Source organism: Scylla paramamosain, chromosome 1 (assembly GCF_035594125.1).
Source record: "Scylla paramamosain isolate STU-SP2022 chromosome 1, ASM3559412v1, whole genome shotgun sequence".
Taxonomy (NCBI): domain Eukaryota; kingdom Metazoa; phylum Arthropoda; class Malacostraca; order Decapoda; family Portunidae; genus Scylla; species Scylla paramamosain.
This window is the reverse complement of record NC_087151.1, coordinates 16,535,001-16,554,925: the sequence shown is the minus strand read 5'-3', so window position 1 is coordinate 16,554,925 and position 19,925 is coordinate 16,535,001. Positions and strand designations below refer to the sequence as shown.

Sequence of the window (19,925 nt, the reverse complement as noted above, 5' to 3'; positions counted from 1 at the left end):
TGCGCACCGACCTTGACCCTTGCCCTCCGGTCCACCAGGTAGTCGCATAAGAGGCGCTCCACAGGGTTGGGGAGCTCCAGCTGCAGGATCTTGTATTTAAGCCCCATGTGCCATACCCTGTCAAACGCCTTGCTGACGTTGGCCAGGGTCTCAGTAGCCACTGCGATGGCGTGGGCGGTGCCTCGTCCCTGCCTAAAGCCATACTGTGCCGTGTTGAACCATCTTCCATCCTCAAGGTGCGCTCGGCGTCTGGTGAGCGGGCTGGCTATATACCGTCTTGTCGGATCACAGGACGGGAAAGGGCGGAGCCGAGCGCAGTGATTGGCTCGCCTGTGTCAACTCGTGACTCGCTGAGCTCCTTTGCGTCTTGCAGTGGAAAATACTTGGAAGTTATCTGCTTGCCTGTTGATTGTAGGTATCTTTGTTGTTATGTATATTGCTTCTAGGAAGAAGAGACGTCGATAGTCAACTTTCCCTGTCAAGTATTGTTGTTTCCAAATCTTGACAGGTGAGGCTTGAGTTATGCTTGGCAGCGTAGTGGTCTTTGATAGCGCCGCTGGATAGGTGGCAGGTGAGATGCATAGATAGGGAGGTCCTCGTCATTCCAATGTAAGAATGAGGCCCACACTCCTCACTGTTGCAAGTGTGTTGGTAAATGACATGGTCTTCCTTTAAGCGCGTCTTGGTTGTGCTGGGTCAGTTTTGGATATAGTAGATGATAAGTTTGATCTTTCTTAGCGTTGGTAGGGTGCACGTTCTTGTTTATTATGCTTCTTATTATTTCTTCGTCTATCTTGTGCTCAGTTGACAAGAAGTTTCTGTAGAGTAACTTGATGGTTTTGTTTCTCTTGTGCTTCGGTGTTTTGCTGCTCATTCCATTTATCCATGTATGTCTTAATGACTCTTGATACGTCGGAGTTCCGGTAGCCGTTGTTAACGAGTACTTGGGTGATCCGTTCTATCTCTTGGTGGGTGTCACTCCAAGTTGAGCAGTGGGAGAAAGCTCTTCTGACGTATGCACTAATAGTTAATTGAAGGTAGCGTTTGGGGCACTCGTTATCCCCGTTCAGGCAAAGTCCTTGATTTGTATGCTTAGTATAAATTGTAGTCTTGAATCCCGCTCTGCTTGCTGTCACGAGGACATCGAGGAAGGGAAGGTGTCCTTCGCATGCTTCTTCGTAAGTGAAGTTGAGTCCAGAGGTGGTGATAAAACGTTGTCTGGGCTCCTGCAGTTCCTGAACGTTCTTGACTCGCACGAAAATGTCGTCTACGTAATGGCAATAAAGAGAGCGCTTGTTGTCAGCGAGCAGGGATGATTCAATACTGTTCATGAAGAAATTTGCGAACAGTACTCCTAGTGGGCTGCCCATTGCTACGCTGTCAATCTGTTGGTACATATTACCGCTATGACAGATGAACGGTGCCTCTTTCGTGCAGATCTGCAGTAATATATTCATTGTATTTTCAGGAATTCTCAAGGACGTAACTTCTTCGTTGTGGTAAACTCGCTGGAGGATGAAATAGTTAGAAGGATCGAAAACATCGTGGTCGTGGAACATAACCCTCTATAATTAATGGGATGATAGGTTCGATATATGCGAATTCACATGATGTGAGCTTTTTTGTAGAATGTAACCCTCACATATAACGGATATCTAAGTGTGCATGTAAATATATATATATATATATATATATATATATATATATATATATATATATATATATATATATATATATATATATATATATATATATATATATATATATATATATATATATATATATATATATATATATATATATATATATATATATATATATATATATATATATATACGAATTTATTAATAAGTCATTAAGAAGCCTGTTGGAAAGCGTAAGACAGGTTTGTTTATTTATTTGTGGACCTAATGTAATGAAGCAGGCTTTCTTTACCATGCACCGCAACCATTCCGCCTCAGTTCATACTTTATTGTCATGATGGCATTCAAAGTTTTCACACTTAATCTGTTTCTAAGTTTTGTTTTGACAATATTCATTTGACCAAGTATACGCTCTACGTCTGCGTCTACGTTAAAGGAAACTGAGAGAGCTTTTCAAAAGGGTTGTCTTCCATAGCATCCTTGTAAGAAGCAATTTTTGTCCAAAGGCTCAGAGTATTGGTAGTCTCTGTCCATCGAGTGTGGTGCAGCTACTTCCACTGGAAGTCGATTCTAGTGATTGTTGCAGCGTCATTACAAAACATTCTGGGCAGGACTATGATGTCTAGCTTGATTGGCTGAAGGTAGACATCTGCATTCAGAGATGGCGTAGGCTGTAGAACTCTAACATTTTCTGGCAATCGCTGCTGAAGTTGCTTCAGAAATTCCACTAGAAACTTTAATTCACCTTTGCCATATCTGTTCTTCATCAAGGAATTTGCCCTCTGATAGTGCCTTTTTAATTTCATATCCCAGGTAAGGTTTGGGGTCCAAGTAATTTTCAACTATCTCATACACATTTTTTTTTTTTTTTTACATGGTACAACAATTATTGAACGAAGAGAATCGATGAGGTGCACAAGGTCATTCATCAATTTAGTTTGGTCATGCACAGCTGTCTCATAGTTTTGTTGACATGCTGAACTTTTAAGCTGATTTTAAGAAAATGAGAAGCACATAGTTTCTCTTGTCAATGAATATAGAATACAGTTGTTCAGCTGTGTAACACCTCTCTTGATTTCTGCAGAGCTTAAAATGAGCCTTCAGTTCAACCCATTGTTGTAAAACTCTGTCAACAGCTCTCTCAATGGACATCCGCCGTGTCTGGCATACATGCACCAAATTTAATGAAGCCATTCTACCAATTATTACACTGTAAAGCTTTCTTTACCTTGCCTGTCTGACAGCAAAATTACAGAACCAATCGTAAATTTCTATAAACAAGAATTCAAGGTTTCTTGGCAGACGATCACACGCAGCTTGAGAGACAGCTAGGTGCAGTGAATGGCAAACATATCTAATAAGAACCAGATGGGGAAGTGTACGCTTCAGCTTGGCGTTACACAACAAACCAATTCCGCGTCTATTTTCCATATTTTCATACATGAATTTAAGTATTTCATTTACTTATTGTATACTCGTATAATGATACAGTCAATGGTTATTAGTGAAACACTTTCCAACAATATTCCTCCTATTTTCAATTTTATACTGATAGTTGTTCTCATTTGACCCTGGAAAATTGCCGGGATGGTAGCCGATCAGACCGACATAGCGGTTTCCCGGCTGCTCCGGGAATTCAGCAAATCTCGGCTGCATCTCGCTCCCGGCTGCACAATACCGACTGCAAGCAGCAGCGAATTTCCCCGTGTAAACCCCACCCCCACCTTTAAGTCTTCACATATCATTACTCACAAAAGATGTTTAGATTAAATAATTCCATCTGCAACGCACAAACTCAATCCAGAAAAGCTTGAGAAATCTGTTAACTTGTAGTCCATCGATAGAAAGCCGATCACTGATGTTTGTTTACAAGCCAAGAGAAATTTGAGGAGGGAGACATATAACATTGCCTCTTGAAAATATAGCGAACAAAAGAACGCTGTAAAACAGTGTATTCTAATAATTTAATGCAAATTGATACTCACGTCTCTACAGTGGCACACCAAAGTATGCATTTACGTTACCAATTAAAAGAACGTGATATCTGGCGATATTTGAAGAATGGCGAAATTAGAAAAATGACGGTGAGACTTGAAGGTGTTAACACCGCGCCTCTCTCTCTCTCTCTCTCTCTCTCTCTCTCTCTCTCTCTCTCTCTCTCTCTCTCTCTCTCTCTCTCTCTCTCTCTCTCTCTCTCTCTCTCTCTCTCTCTGTATGTGTGTGTGTGTGTGTGTGTGTGTGTGTGTGTGTGTGTGTGTCCTGCAAAATGCTGTAATTTCATTTACACAGCACTACACCAGGCCCCACACAGCACCCAGCCAGTCACAGAACACAAAGCCAAACTACACCAATCATGTGACTCAACACACCAAGTCACCCTACAACCTATATCATGCCAGCATCACCATGCTAAACTGCACATTACACTCCATTACACCCCACAGTCTACTTACACTTCGCCATCTTATACCATTTGTCATACACTGGCACAAACGAACGATGTTCAATTTCATTAATCTCTCCGATTAAGAACGGTTTTGAATCATTGATAAGGTTACACCATACGTCGTTGCTATGGCAATAGTACACTGCACACATCACCAGGCTTAAACGGAAAACGGATACCACTATGTTTTATTGCATTAAACTTTTATGGACGTTATTTTTTTTTTCTTGATAATCTCACTCCTTTCCATTAATCATAATAATTGTTAAATCGACACAGTATTCATTGTACAGTTTCATCAAAGAAAGTACCCGTAAACTGATCAACCTTGCCACACCAGCAACTTTACAATTCAAATTCCAGCGTAACACTGCCGGGCCGCTGGGGATTTCCACCCCATTTACAAAATGGGGTGGAAATCACTTGAATGCTTGTATATTACTTACTGGGATAAAAATCACGATTCATTACACCGACAATTATGCATCCAAAGTAAACCTTCCTCTAGGCACCCCTATCAAATTGCTGTTTTTCATTCCTACAATTTTGAGCTACAACTGTACAACGTTGGACCTTGCATTGTGAGTTATGCAGCTCCAACAAGTCAACATAATTTTTCTTTAAATTACCATCAGGACAAGAGCATTAAGCTCAAACCGTCAACAGTAGTTAAATGCAAACTTTTAAACAGTGGCAGTAAAAGAAGAACAGAAAATAATAGTTTTACGCTGTTCTTTTTAACAAAAAAAAAAAAGACAATACCTATACCCCTACGATTCGAGTCACGATGCAGCCAGGAGGGAGGAAGGAAGGGGGGGAAAGGGAGAGGATGTTGGACAGTAGGAGGCCTCTCGAATGGGTGAAATGAGTGAAATGTTAATATCCCTACTTAGGTAAAAAGAATTTTTAGAATTACTCAAACTTAACCCTGGTATAAGTACCCCCTATCGAATTCCTGTATTTCACTCCCGTAATATGTACTAAAACTGCAACTTACGACGCGTCGCGGTATTCCATAAATAATCAGCTTTACTCCTCTTTGGGTTATGCAGGGGAGGAAGGTGGTGAAGGAGGCAGAGATTGGGTGCGGTCGCTGAATGAACTGTAGGGGGGATGGTGCTAGGATGATCGTGGAATCTGGGGGAAAGTGCTGAGGATGAAGGATGTAAGGAAGCTGAGGAAGAGACTGGAGATAAAGGATGTGAAGATGGAAGGGACTAGGGATGAAAGAAGTGAATGAGATGGGGAAGGGACCGGCGACGAAGGATGTGAAGGAGATGGGGGAAGGGACTGGGGATGAAAGTTGTGAATGAGTTGGGGAAGGGACTGGGCATGAAGGATGTGAATGAGATGGGGAAGGGACCGGGGATGGAGGATGAGAAGATGGGGAAGGAACTAGGGATGAAGGATATGAAGATGGGGTATAGACTGGGGATGAAGGGTGAGGAGAGTGTTAAAAGGCCGAGGCTGGTTTGCCTGGACTGCGGGGAATCAGATGAGTCCTCCATTGAGGTTTACCCCGACACCTGGCAACGTAGTACTGAACAAGTAGGATGACGGTCTGACGGGTCGGTGTAGATTCACTCGAGGTCTATCCAGAACTCGAATTCAGCGCATGCTTGAACAGCATACTAGAAGTACGGTTCAATGCCTCATTTGCTCCCTGCCGTCACGAAGTGAGCATCTCCCTACTGCTCTGAGGATGAATTCGGTATTGGTTTCGCCTCATGATTTCTTGGGACGGTATAAATACTCGGATGCATTATTTTCGTGTCTAATGCTATTGTTTTTACATTTTGTGATCTTCGTTGCCTCAATAAAGTCTTTCTTTGATTTGTAATGGACCACATTCGATAATGGACGAATTCGCTTGTAAACACTAAACATGGCGAAAGAGCAGAGGTGATAGTGTTTACAAGCGAATTCGTCCCTTATCGAGTTAAATAAAACCGAAAGACCCAGTCAACCATGAAAGTAAAGACAGAGGTCTCCATATTGCATATCATGGTTCAATAAAACCAAAATATCCAAGTACATGCATATTTCATACAATAAAAAAGTGTCTGTGGTACTGTTTAATAATCTAATTAATACTATCAGGTGTAATAAATCAGCGTTTTTATGTTTTTTTTTTTTTTTTTCGGTTGAGATCCATGCGTGGCTCCACTGCCTGCCGGAGTCAGGAAAATTATCCATTCTGTGCAGATGGACACTGTGCGGGTATACCCCCACGGCCCACAACGCATAGGCATCCGCCTTGCTAACCTGAAGAGAGATCCTGCTCGTCCTTCAGGGATGACACGCGTGCGCCTCGTAACAGCTCCCATCATCTTTGTTGTATTGTTTAATTATATTAATACACTGCAGCAGTTCTACAATCGTGTTTCCCTGGCACACCTTGGGCACCACCTCTTCACAAATAACTAAAATCTTACTAATAGAAGATACTATTTCACTTCTGGAGTTCAGAAACAACACCAGCGTTATAATACTACTGGATCTCAGAAACACCCCAGTTTCATGCAGATCTCAATGCTAAAATAAACTCATGCCAAAGTGGTACAGGATCGAACAAGCTTCATCACTTCATTCACGTATAAAAAAAAAAAAAATGAAACACACTGGAGAGAGAGAGAGAGAGAGAGAGAGAGAGAGAGAGAGAGAGAGAGAGACTGTCTAGTGAACTTATCAGTATTACTGAAACTTGAAGACAGCGCAAAACTGTTGGACTATTACTGAACAAGTACTGCCTGTAACTAAACTGGCAGCAGGGGAGCGGGGTCCCGGTTCCATCGTCTTGCGTCACACATAGATACCAAACGTGTACCACAAAGCTGGTCGCGCCTTGCTAGGAAGTGATACGAGTATTTTACCGTCATGTATTTAGCACTTCTCAGTACCCACTAAAATTGATTTCAGCACCCCCAGAGGATCCCAGCACCTAAGGTTCAGAAACGCTTAATTAGGCCAACCCATGGAATGTGTTAAGGTGGTGGGTGGTGTAGTGGCACTAGCTCTGGGGACCAATCATTAGGGTTATTCTCTAGGATTAGGTGTTTCTCATGTAGATTTCTTGAACTATTTTGATGTATTGGCTTGCTTGCTATATCACATCCGCTCAACATGAGGTTCTGTTGTTGTCTGTATCTATGCAGGAGAAACAGTTGTATAATGTAATCACTTATGTTTTTGTGCATACATAATGCAAGTGAGATATGGACCGACAGTAGACACTAACCTCTACGGTTGCTACTCCCAGGGAGCTACATATATGGGATTGTGGGAGTGTTGCAAACCTGATGCTGACTCTGCCCGTTTCTTTTCATGTCTCAGTAACACACTGCAGTTGCAGTCTGCGCTCTCAAGAAAATTTGTTGATGCTTCACAACACTTCATGGAAAGAGACGAGAAACGTTCTTATAATGGACTAGCCAGAAGATAAATGCCATAAATGGTGTCTCAATATTCTTTCTACAAATACAAGCAAATGAACTTACAACACTAACGATTTCCCACCTGCAGGAATACCATCTCTTCTCTAAACCTTACTCTCTCTCCTCGCCGAGGCTTAGGTAGATATCTCTGAGGCTCTGAATAATCATGATCATCTCCTGAAGATATTATATCTGACATCAAGATTCTCCTCAGCTGTGATTTCATAATTTCTGAGAGGCTACGGTCCTGACGCGATCCCATATTCTGCCTAGTAGCTGTGCTTCTGTGCATGTACCTTGTTGATTTAACTTTTCATCCATCTGTTAATGCCTATTTTTATTTCTTGTTTACGTTTCACTCTGTTACTCAAAACAGTGATAGCTCAAATCTTTTAAGCTACAGACGCTTTTTTTTTCTTTTTTTTTTCCTGTCGTAAATATTTGAAATCTATCTCTAACAAGATTCTTAACTACTTTACAGTTCAAAATTACTTGTATGATCGGAGAGTATGGATCTCGCAAAGAACGATCCACTCTTTATGCTACTACCTTAGACATATGAAAAGCCTCCTGTAAAATTTTGCATAAAATCTCTCCGACTCCAACTGATTTGTTATTAGAACTCAAGGAATTGTTGACGCATCGCGTGTCTACAGTGTGTGCCATTATCAATATATCTTGTTCTCTCTTAAAGAATAAATGCAAATGTATGATATTACTGCAGCATTTATTGCATGGTTGGAAGATGGCAAGCACAAACTTCCTCTTGTGTTTTATTTTTATACCATTACACGATACATAAGGTTCGGTGAGCAAACGTATTCTTTGAAACGAGAATTGAAATACCTAAGAATAAATATAGCACATAAGAAGCAGTACCTCAAAAAAAAGGGTGTACATAATATCACATATCCACATCAAATTTACCGTGATATAACGATCACTTTCCACTGCATATATGTTCAATTTACAGCGGCAAAGATGCAAGATGGCGAAAAAAAATTACTGAAGTCCTTTCAAAGGCAAGAAAATTGTGGTGTCATTATACATAAAATCCACTTTATTTATGATATAGCAAAGGATAACATGGCGATGTTGCAATAACATTTACATTTTATTTATTCATTTATCTTATTTATTCATTTATCTTTGTTTATCTATTTATTTATTTTATTTATTTATTTTATTTTATTTTATTTATTTATTATTATTATTTTTATTTATTTATTTATTTTATTTATTTATTATTATTATTTTTTTTTTTCAGAGGAATAGAGGGAAACATCCAGACAGTTTGGTAATGCCCGCTTCCACGTTCGCCACATGCATGAATGGTCTTCACGAAATGATGGAGTATTTTAGAAGTCCAGGCATGAGGATCATTCTCATTGTTACGCCGATCATCTGGTTCTTCCAGAGTTTTGTCTACCTTGGCCTAGCCATCAACGCCAACAATTTCTCCAGGCAAGCTAGTTAGTTTTCCATGCATTTTTCATACCCATTGGCTATTATTTCTTCACTGTTGTTGACAATCGTGTTCTCACTATCTGCAGCAACGATCCTTTCCTGTATGTGGCACTGACAGGAGTGATGGACTGTGGTTCGATTTTACTTTCCACACCCGCTACTCCTTTCCTGGGACGTCGTGTTATGATCGGCACGGAACTGTTTACTGGAGGCGTCTTGCTCCTAGTGGAGCTCGTCGTTCCTGATGGTAAGTATTACATGGAGCCTACTTTACTGTTTGGGGCGCACACACACACACACACATACACACCAATAAAATACATAAATATAAAATGAAAATAATGAAAGCATGTGAAAAAAAATTAAGTGAATAATTGGAAAGAGAGACAAAGAATGGCAAACGAGGTGTTATCATAGGTTGAAAAATTAACTTGAGAAGAAAGGTTAATATATATATATATATATATATATATATATATATATATATATATATATATATATATATATATATATATATATATATATATATATATATATATATATATATATATATATATATATATATATATATATATATTTATTTATTTATTTATTTATTTATTTATTTATTTACTTATTTATTTATTAACCGACACTGGGGCAAAGAAGAGAAAAAGAAAACTTGTTAACAATTTACAAGGTGGTTAGATAGATATGTAAGCAAAGGTTGAAAGAGGTACGTCATAAAATAGTAGAATGAGAGCATATTGTAATAAAACAAGAAATTGATATACCAGGATAAGAAGAGAAGAAGGGAGTATCAAAATACCAGGATAAGAAGAGAAGAAGGGAGTATCAAAAAGTATTATAAATAAAGATCAGGATAAATTTATATATGTCATAGCAAGAGTTAAAAGCAACAGCAAGTTGAATGGTAAAATTCAACATGTAATAGATGAGGAAAAGAGTTCTACAAAAGAGACTTGTGAAATTATGAACAAAAAAAATTCGAGCCTGTATTAACAAAATAAAATATGTTTGAAGTAAAACAAAATATAATCTCAGTGACGCATCTCACTGTAAGCAAAATGAAAATAGGAAATGACTTGGAAGTTATTGATTAAATCAAGCAAATGGACCACATGAGATCTCTTGCTGGGTATTGTAGGAAGAGCTGAGGAATTAAGTAAGCCACTATGCATAAAATTTCGACAATCAGTTAGACAGTCAAAATTACCAGAAAATTGGACATGTGCAAATATAGTTGCACTGAAAAAGAAACAGGTAAGTTCCACTAAATTACAGAGCTGTATCATTAACAAGTGTAGTGTACAAAATACCACTTGTGGAAAAAAAAAAAATGATACCATCAAAGTAATAGCAATGTGGAATTAGGAAGGGAGAAATCAAATGTAACTATTTTACTGATTTTTCCTATTTTTTAAGCATGCCAGGGAGATTACAAGACATGGAACAATGAGTGAACAATATATACTGTACCTGTAAAAAAATAGATTGTGAATTTTTCTCCATCATACCCTCGTTTGACTCGTAGCGTAACGGGATCTTTGCTCTTTTTCGTAAATATGTAGGGTTGAAGTTGAGATAAATTTGTATTATACTTAGGTTTAAGGGAGTGATTTAATTATATGACGAAAATTGTAATAGTATTATAAGAACTATGTATAATGAGCCAACATGCCGTGATGTCACGACCCAAGCATATTGGAACTCATTTACAGACTCTCCTCGCTGAAAGTAGCTATAAAAATCCTCTTCACATAAGTTTAATTAAAAGCTATTCGATTGCCGCAATAACTGGAAAGAAAGCGAATCGCTAAATGTACGCATGTACGTTTGCTGATGGTACAAAATAACAGTTAATACGAAAACTGCTGCAAGAAATTCATTCAAGGAAGACTTGAACATGTATACATAAGTGATTCGGTAAATGACAAATGGAATTATCAAGTTTTGAAAAAGCCATTGAAAATCTCAGTGGGATTACAGCCTAGTTAATAAGGTCTTTAAAGAAGCATTGAAGGATGGAGATTTAGGACTAATCATAAATAGATTAGAGACTGACGGCAGAGGAAAAGATCAATAAAAAATAAGAAATGTATGTGCATTCTTAGGAAAGGTGAGAGAGGACTTTATAGGTGGCATCCTTCTTAAGACCACATTGCCATATACGGCAGTGGTATGGAATACATAAAAAAAATAAAAATAAAAATTATAAGCGAGAGAGAGAGAGAGAGAGAGAGAGAGAGAGAGAGAGAGAGAGAGAGAGAGAGAGAGAGAGAGAGAGAATGAAAAATAGGAGATATATTTTTCTGTATAAGAGGGGCCTCGGCCAAGAGCAACAAAAAAGTAAATAAATAAAATGCTGAAAAGAAGGCCAACTGAAGGTGCCAGTTTCCAACGAGTGCAATTAAAAGGCTTATTCAAAATTTGAGAAGTTTCCTGAAACTTCCCTCTTGAAACGATTTAAGTCAAAGGTAGCAAGAAATACAGAAGCAGCCAGGGAGATCCAGAGTTTATGTGGTGAAAGACTGAGAATACTGGTTAACTCTTGCTTTTAGGGAGGTGAACACAATACGGGTAAGCGAAAGTAGAAACCCATGTACAGCAAGGGGCAGGATGAGAGGATGCATACAGTAAGCAAGATCAGAAGAACAGTTAGCACGAAAGTAACGAGATGCAACCTTGCAGGGAAGAGAAAACCTGAATTAAGACAATCATTTAAAGGAAAGGATTTGTTATAACAAAATATTTTGCTCCCACCGTATTCAAGAGACCAATGTGAGCGGAAACCCTCTCTCCCTTCCATATAATTATGAGAAGCGTGCTCCATACATGGGAGGATAAGGTCCCTGTAGAGAGCTAGGCAGCTGTGGGAGTGAGAAAAATTAGCGGATATGGCACAGAACACCCAGCTTCATAGAAGCTGTTTTAGGTAGAGACGAGATGTGAAGCTTTCACTGCACGAGTAGAATATTAGTAAAGGACAGACCCGACCGAGGATGTTCAGTGTAGAAGACGAGAACAGTTGAGTGTCCTTGAAGAAGGGATAATTATCTGGAAAGATGTGTCATACTGTTAGATGAAGAAATTGCATGTTGAACAACATTAACTTTGCTCTGCCCCAATCAAAAACTTTAGAAAGGTCAGAAGTCAGGCGTTCTGTGACTTTCCTGCGTGATTTTTTTTTTTTTTTTTCTGAAGGTTTGGACGTCTAAAGTAGACGTGGAAAAGTATTGAGAGGTATCATCAGCGTAGGAGGACAATGAGTTAAGCCTAGATCATTGGTAAATAACAGAGAGTAGGGTGACAGGGCAAAACTCTAAGCACCATTGTCAATAGACTTAGGAGAACAGTGACAATCTACTACATCACCAATAGAACGATCAGAAAGCAGATATGAAATGAAGTCATAGAGAGGATAAAAGCTGAAGGAAGGTAATTTGGAAACTGAAGCTTTGTGCCTTACTCTAATCATTTTTTTCCATATGGCTAAAAGCCTCCCATATACGTTTAGTTTTAAGTGACTCCGACTGAACTGACTGCACTGAAGACCACTGCGTGTGACTACGCTCTATCAATTCTTTCCTCCGTTTTACCTTCACCCAGTCAACTTGATGGCAACACCAATCTCTTCTCACTACCTGGAGTGTGTGTTCTTCAGTGTAGCTGGCGTGCTGACAGATGTGAAAAAAAAAAAAAAAGAAAGCACTGAAACAAATAGTAGCAGAAATCGCTGGTGCAGAGGAAAATTTGAATTTAGCACATCATAGGCTGTTACTTTATTGTTTTTGTCCTAATGTTCATTACTATTAACCTTCCATAAGCATGAGTATTCCCTGTAGATGTTTATGAATTCCCTCCCATAAATGTGTTATCTCTAAACGAGCATACCTCTGCTAAGAATTCATTTCAGTTTCGCCTGACGCCCAGACTGCAGTCCTGGCCCACGCAAAGACTGACGGTCACTGTTTCGTCAAGCACTTCAGTTCATCAGATTACATTTTTGGCCTACCTTCCGCTCAAAATGCCCTTATACACTCTCAAACTGGCCTGAAGAAATTGGTTCAATCTGGTTTCGTCAAGCTGCCCATTAAAACTGACCATGTATGGCAAGCTTAAGGCAACAGTGAAAGTCTTACGAAAATCTCTAAAAGAGGATGACCAAGATTCAGTAGATTACTAATAAAATATCTACGATGGGACCCCTACTAGTGATCAGCTATGAGGTTGTGAAGTGATAGATGTTTAAGAATCTTCCTGCTGAGGATAGATTACGAAATCTTTTGAAAGACAGGAAAGAAAATGTAGACAGAGATAGATCAGACAGGTTGCGAGCATTGCGGAACAGTTACGGTGAACAGGCAGGAACCTCATAAATCTTCCAAGGAAGCGCTTGAAAAATAACATTAGGGAGAACCTTAGTAGGAAGCATGAAATAGTCAGGGGCGGCGCCCTTTGATGATCGTCACGGCGTACAGTTTGCGAATTGCCGAATTGTCCAAGACAATCATGAATACCAGTAGGGTGTTGCACCAATTCCTCTAGGTCGAGGAGGATAGCAAGTTACAGGCTGGTTGACCAGGATGGTCAGTGAAGGGAGATGAAGAAAACAACAAACATAGCTGGTGGTGAATTATCAAGTCTCCAAAAATGGATATCTCCGCGAAAAGGAAGTTTCAATGTCCTCCACTTTGGGAGTTAAATTGACTTTTTTTTTTTTTTTTTCGTAATTAGAGGAGTTAGGTGGGAGGCAAACAGCACAGATAAATTTTGTTTGAGAATGATTTAGAAGTCTCACGAGAGCAAGTTAGGTCTTTGCGCACATTGACATGATATATAATATAAATGTTTAACAAAAACAGAAGAGGTGGATGGAGAAGAAATATAATTTGGTTTGAAAAATGCGACGTAACGAATTTCAGTCCTTTAAAATTACAAAACAGGTAAACAACTAAGTAAATAAAAACCAGTACTAAGATGAGTGTTCTTGTTACAGAATACTCGTGGGTCAAGTGGGTGCTGGTGATGATCGGCTTCCTGCTGGTGGCCGGCGCCTTCCAGGTGAGTACTGTCAATCTTCACCCGTCTGGCTCATTGATTGTTAGAATAGAAATGTTGCTTGTGGAGTTTCCCATGGTGTGCTCTGGGTGCAGTAGAGGGTGCAAGGGAAACACGATGTACAAAGGCTGCCGTATTAAAAAAAAAAAAAAAATGGGTATACAAGAAGAAATACTGGGTTTGCATATAAAAGAGAGTCGACTGCGACTGAGGAGAAAGCAAGGCTCGCAGGAGACGTCACACAAGATACCGTCTTAAGTGACTGAGAGGCGAGATGCATAGGAGGGTGACGGACACAGTGCGGGGCTGTGACCGAAACAGAACACTTGCACATTCCTCGGCCACACGTTGAGGCATGTCCTCATGCCTTGCAAAACATATAAGGGATATAGGGTAACACACAGGTCCCAAATTAAAATAAATAAATGTATGTGTTTGTGTGTATACTGTCTGAACAAAAAGACAAAAAACAGGAATATGGAGATAACCTTAGCCTCTTCTCCCGAGGTTAATACTTACATATCAAGTAGAATTAAGGTTGTAGAATATCATGCAATATATATCAACTTCCGGAAACTTGTTAAAGCCAAAATAAAAAAATAAATAAATAAATAAAAAAGTAAAAAGGTTAATGAACTGACGCATCCCCGCGCCACACCCTTCCTTTCCGAGTGCTTGAGAGTCACTGTTGGTTAGGGCTGAGCGGGAACCGATTCCGGTTTTTGACCTTTTCCTGACTTCTAATTCTTCTGCCTATGCTGTCATCCTCTCTTCTCCGTTGAGCTCCTCCGATCACAATCTCATATCTGTATCTTGTCCTATCGCTCCAATCTCTCCTCAAGATCCCCATAAGCGGAGGTGCTTCTGGCGTTTTGCCTCTGCTAGTTGGGGGGACCTGAGGAGGTATTTTGCTGCTTTTCCTTGGTATGACTACTGCTTCCGTGTCAGAGACCCGTCTTTGTGTGCTGAGTGCATAACAGAGGTGATAGTGTCTGGCATGTAGGCGTACATTCCTCACTCTTTTTCTCAACCTAAACCTTCCAAACCATGGAAGCTTGTTCTCGTGCTATACATGATAGAGAGGTGGCCCACAAAAGGTACTTAAGCCTTCCATCTCCAGAATCTAATGCACTTTATATTCCTGTCAAGAATCATGCCAAGCCTGTTCTCCAACTAGCCAAAACCTCCTTCATTAATAGAAAGTGTGAAAATCTTTCAAGATCTAATTCCCCCTCGTGACTTCTGGCATCTAGCCAAAAATATCTCCAATAACTTCGCTTCTTCTTCTTTCCCTCCTTTATTTCAACCAGATGGCACCACTGCTATCACATCTATCTCTAAAGCTGAACTCTTCGTTCAGACCTTTGTTAAAAACCACCTTAGACGATTCAGGGCTTGTTCATCCCTCTCCTCCACCCTCTGACTACTTCATGCTACCTATAAAAATTCTTCGCATTGATGTTTTCCATGCCCTCGCTGGCCTAAACCCTCGGAAGGCTTATGGACCTGATGGAGTCCCTCCTATTGTTCTCCGAAACTGTGCCTCCTTGCTTGCACCTTGCCTAGTCAAACTCTTTCAGCTCTGTCTGTCAACATCTACCTTTCCTTCTTGCAGGAAGTTTGCCTATACTCAGCCTGTTCCTAAAAAGGGTGACCGTTCTAATCCCTCAAACTACCGTCCTATTGCTTTAATTTCCTGCCTATCTAAAGTTTTTTAATCTATCCTCAACAGGAAGATTCTTAAACATCTATCACTTCACAACCTTCTATCTGATCGCTAGTATGGATTCCGTCAAGGCCGCTCTACTGGTGATCTTCTGGCTTTCCTTACTGAGTCTTGGTCATCCTCTTTTACAGATTTTAGTGAAATTTTTTGCTGTTGACTTGGATATATCAAAAGCTTTTGATAGAGTCTGGCACAAAGCTTTGATTTCCAAACTACCCTCCTACAGCTTCTATCCTCTCTGTAACTTCATCTCAAGTTTCCTTTCTGACTGTTCTATTGCTGCTGTGGTAGACGGTCACTGTTCTTCTCATAAAACTATTAACAGTGGTGTTCCTCAGAGTTTTGTCCTGTCACCCACTCTCTTCTTATTATTTATTCATCAATGACCTTCTAAACCAAACTTCTTGTCCTATCCATTCCTACGCTGACGATACCACCCTACACTTTTCTACGTCTTTTCATAGACGTCCAACTCTTCAGGAAGTAAACATTTCACGCAGGGAAGACATAGAATGCCTGACTTCTGATCTTTATAAAAATTCTAATTGTGGCAGAGCAAACTTGGTATTGTTCAATGTCTCAAAAACTCAATTCCTCCATCTATCAATTCGACACAACCTTCCAGACAACTATCCCCTCTTCTTCAATGACACTCAACTGTCCCCCTCTTCTATACTGAAAATCCTCGGTCTGTCCTTTACTTATAATATGAGCTAGAAATTTCACATCTCATCTCAAGCTAAAATAGCTTCTATGAAGTTAGGCGTTCTGAGACGTCTCCGCCAGTTTTTCTCACCACCCCCCCTCCAGCTACTAACTCTGTACAAGGGTCTTATCCGTCCATGTATGGAGTATGCTTCACATATCTGGGGGGGGGGGGTTCCACTCATACCGCTCTTCTAAACAGGGTGGAATCAAAAGCTTTTCGTCTCATCAACTCTCCTCTAACTGACTGTCTTCAGGCTCTCTCTCATCGCCGCAGTGTTGCATCTCTAGCTGTCTTCTACCACTATTTTCATGCTAACTGCTCTTCTGATCTTACTAACTGCATGCCTCCCCTCCTCCCGCGGCCTTGCTGCACAAGACTTTCTTCTTTCTCTCACCCCTATTCTGTCCATCTTTTTAATGCAAGAGTTAATCAGTATTCACAATCATGTATCCCTTTCTCTGGTAAACTCTGGAACTCCCTGCCTGCTTCCTATGACCTGAATTATTTCAAGAGGAAGGTTTCAAGCCACTTGTCCTTCAATTTTTAACTACCGCTTTGGACCCTTTCTGAGACTGGTATCTCAGTGGCCTTTTTTTTTTTTTTTTTTTTGCCCTTGGCCAGTGTCCTCCCTACATAATATATATATATATATATATATATATATATATATATATATATATATATATATATATATATATATATATATATATATATATATATATATATTTATTTATTTATTTATTTATTTGTTTATTTATTTATATATTTATTTATTTATTTATATATATATATATATATATATATATATATATATATATATATATATATATATATATATATATATATATATATATGACATAATGGATGGAGTAACAAGCTATGTGAGTATGTTTGCAGATGATGCGACACTTCTAAAAGGGATGAGGAATGAGAGTGATTGTGAAGCATTAGAGAGAGAGATTTGGATAAAATATGGGATTGGAGTAGATGGCATATAGAGTTTAACCTTGGTAAATGTAAAAAAAAAAAAAAAAAAAAAAAAAAGGAACTTGGCAGGAGTGGCAGATGTACATATGACTATACGATGATAAATGAAACTATAAAGAGAGTGGCAAAGGAAAAGGTCTAGGTGTGACTGTGGCGGAAAATATATCACCGGAGATGCATAAAAACAAAGTAATGGGAGTTCTTCACCTATTGAGAAACATAGGGACGGCATTTGTCTTTTTGGATGAAGAGATGATGAAGAAAATATTAGTCACAATGATACGACCGATGTTGGAGTATGGTGCAGTGGTCTGGTCACCCTATGAAAAGAAACATGAAAAATTTGGAAGTACAAAGTAGCAACAAAGATGGTATCAAAACTAAAGGCTATGCCATAACAGGAAAGACTCAGTAAAATGAAGCTTCAACATTGGAAGGAATAAGAGTGAGGAGATCTAATAGCAGTGTGGGAGGAATGAGAAGAAACTAGAGGACATGATAAAAGAATGAAGGTGACCACTTGCAGGAATTATGTGAAGTATAGCTTGCCAACCAGAAGCATTGGGGCATGGAATGGACTGGAAGAGGAAGTGGTCTCTGCAAGAAACATCCACGATTTTAAAAATAAGTTGGACAAAATAGATATGGAGACGGGACAGCACAAGTGTAGCTCCTTTCCTGTAAGTTACAACTAGGTAAATTACAACTAGTTAAATACACACACACACACACACACACACACACACACACACACACACACACACACACACACACACACACACCATTAAACGCAGGCACATAAATTTCCAATATATGCTGTATTGTTTCTCCCACTCACTAGGAAAGCTGAAAATCGCGCCCACGGGTACATTTACTGTTTGTGGTCGTTGCATGATTGAAACATGCCATGAGCTTGCTAGTAATATTTTGTTTTTAAACCTTGCTTCACGTAAAGTCATGGGCATACTAGAAACAAGAGTAGTGGCAGCTTATAGCTTCGTTCACACCAGTGTTACTCCGGCAGAGTCTCAGTTAGCAAGAAACATGTTACGATCACAGGATTTGAGCAAGTATGGCAGCGTCTTTATGTGCAAAAGTTTTCACTAATAAGTGAGCAGTTACCCTTCCTCTTTGAACAAGTGGGCTGTGGTGTGTATTGCATAACGAGGCCATGAGGGTCTCGAGCTCAAGCTGTCCGAGCTGCTTGTTCTTGTCCTGCCGCTTGTCGAATGATTCTCGCAGAGAGCGGACTCTTTTAAATACGTAATCTGGAAATATTTACGGAGGCGAATTTTGTCCGTTGTTTTGAAAATCTGTTGTTCAGAGGTTTATTATTATTATTATTGTTATTATTATTATTATTATTATTATTATTATTATTATTATTATTATTATTTATTTATTTCATTTTAATTATTTTTTGTTTATTTATTTATTTTTTTTTTTTTTTACCAGTACTTCATCGTATTTTTCTTTCTTTACTCTCTTCTTGGGATGCCATAGTATGAATTTCCTCCTGCAGTGGAAATAGTTTCGTTGTTGCTGTTGTTGTTGTTGTTGTTGTTATTGTTGCTGCTGTTGCTGCTGCTATTGCTGTTGCTGTTGTTATCATTTGCCTCTAGCTTTCCATGTAAGAAAAATCAGCCTTCATTATCATCATGTTCTGCTGCAGATACAGTGATATCTATTACACAATCAAAATCTTACAACATAACAAATGACAAGATGGCTTCATATCATACTCCATTAAACCATGCCATTGTACGCCTCGATCTTTTTTCTTTTTTTTTCACCAGGTCAACTTCGTGTATGCACCCGAGCTCTTCCCGACACTGGCTCGCACGAGAGGCTTTGCTTTCGTCAACCTTGTCGGGAACGTTGGCTTCATGTGCGCCCCGCTCATCACCACCAACCTCGTGAGTTATGTTTTTTTTTTTTTTTTAAGAGGCTCTTGATTAAGCTCACTGATCAAAACCAATGTCAGTCGAGCACCCTGACTTCACATAGCATTTCACTTCTCACAATGCCCTATTACGGAAACTGTGTGATGATCCTGCACCCTTCTTGTCCTATCCACTCCTACGCTGATGATACCACCTTGCACTTTCCACGTCTTTTCGTAGATGTCCAACCCTTCAGGAAGTAAACAGTTCAGGCAGGGAAGCCACAGAACTCCTGACTTCTGATCTCTCTAAAATTTATGATTGGGGCAGAGTAAACTTGGTATTGTTCAATGCCTCAAAAACTCAATTCCTCCATCTATCAACTCGACACAACCTTCCAGACATTTATCCCCTCTTCTTCATTGACATTCAACTGTCCCCCTTTTCTACACTGAACATCCTCGGTCTGTCCTTTTCTTTTCTGAATTGTGAACCTCACATCTCATCTCTAATTAAAACAGCTTTTATAAAGTTAGGAGTTCTAAGACGTGTATGTATATATATATATA

General features: G+C 39.3%; 1 protein-coding gene across 3 annotated transcripts in view; it reads left to right on the top strand.

Annotated features, from left to right (window-relative positions):
* Positions 1 to 19,925, top strand: part of LOC135101538 (solute carrier family 22 member 20-like) — a 103,353-nt gene that overhangs the window by 80,707 nt on the left and 2,721 nt on the right. For all 3 annotated transcript variants that reach the window (XM_064005632.1, XM_064005640.1, XM_064005649.1), the window contains 4 exons: positions 8,791 to 8,987; positions 9,077 to 9,237; positions 13,990 to 14,054; positions 19,270 to 19,389. In XM_064005632.1, the coding sequence (XP_063861702.1) occupies positions 8,791 to 8,987; positions 9,077 to 9,237; positions 13,990 to 14,054; positions 19,270 to 19,389 (543 nt within the window). The remainder of the gene's footprint in view (positions 1 to 8,790; positions 8,988 to 9,076; positions 9,238 to 13,989; positions 14,055 to 19,269; positions 19,390 to 19,925) is intronic.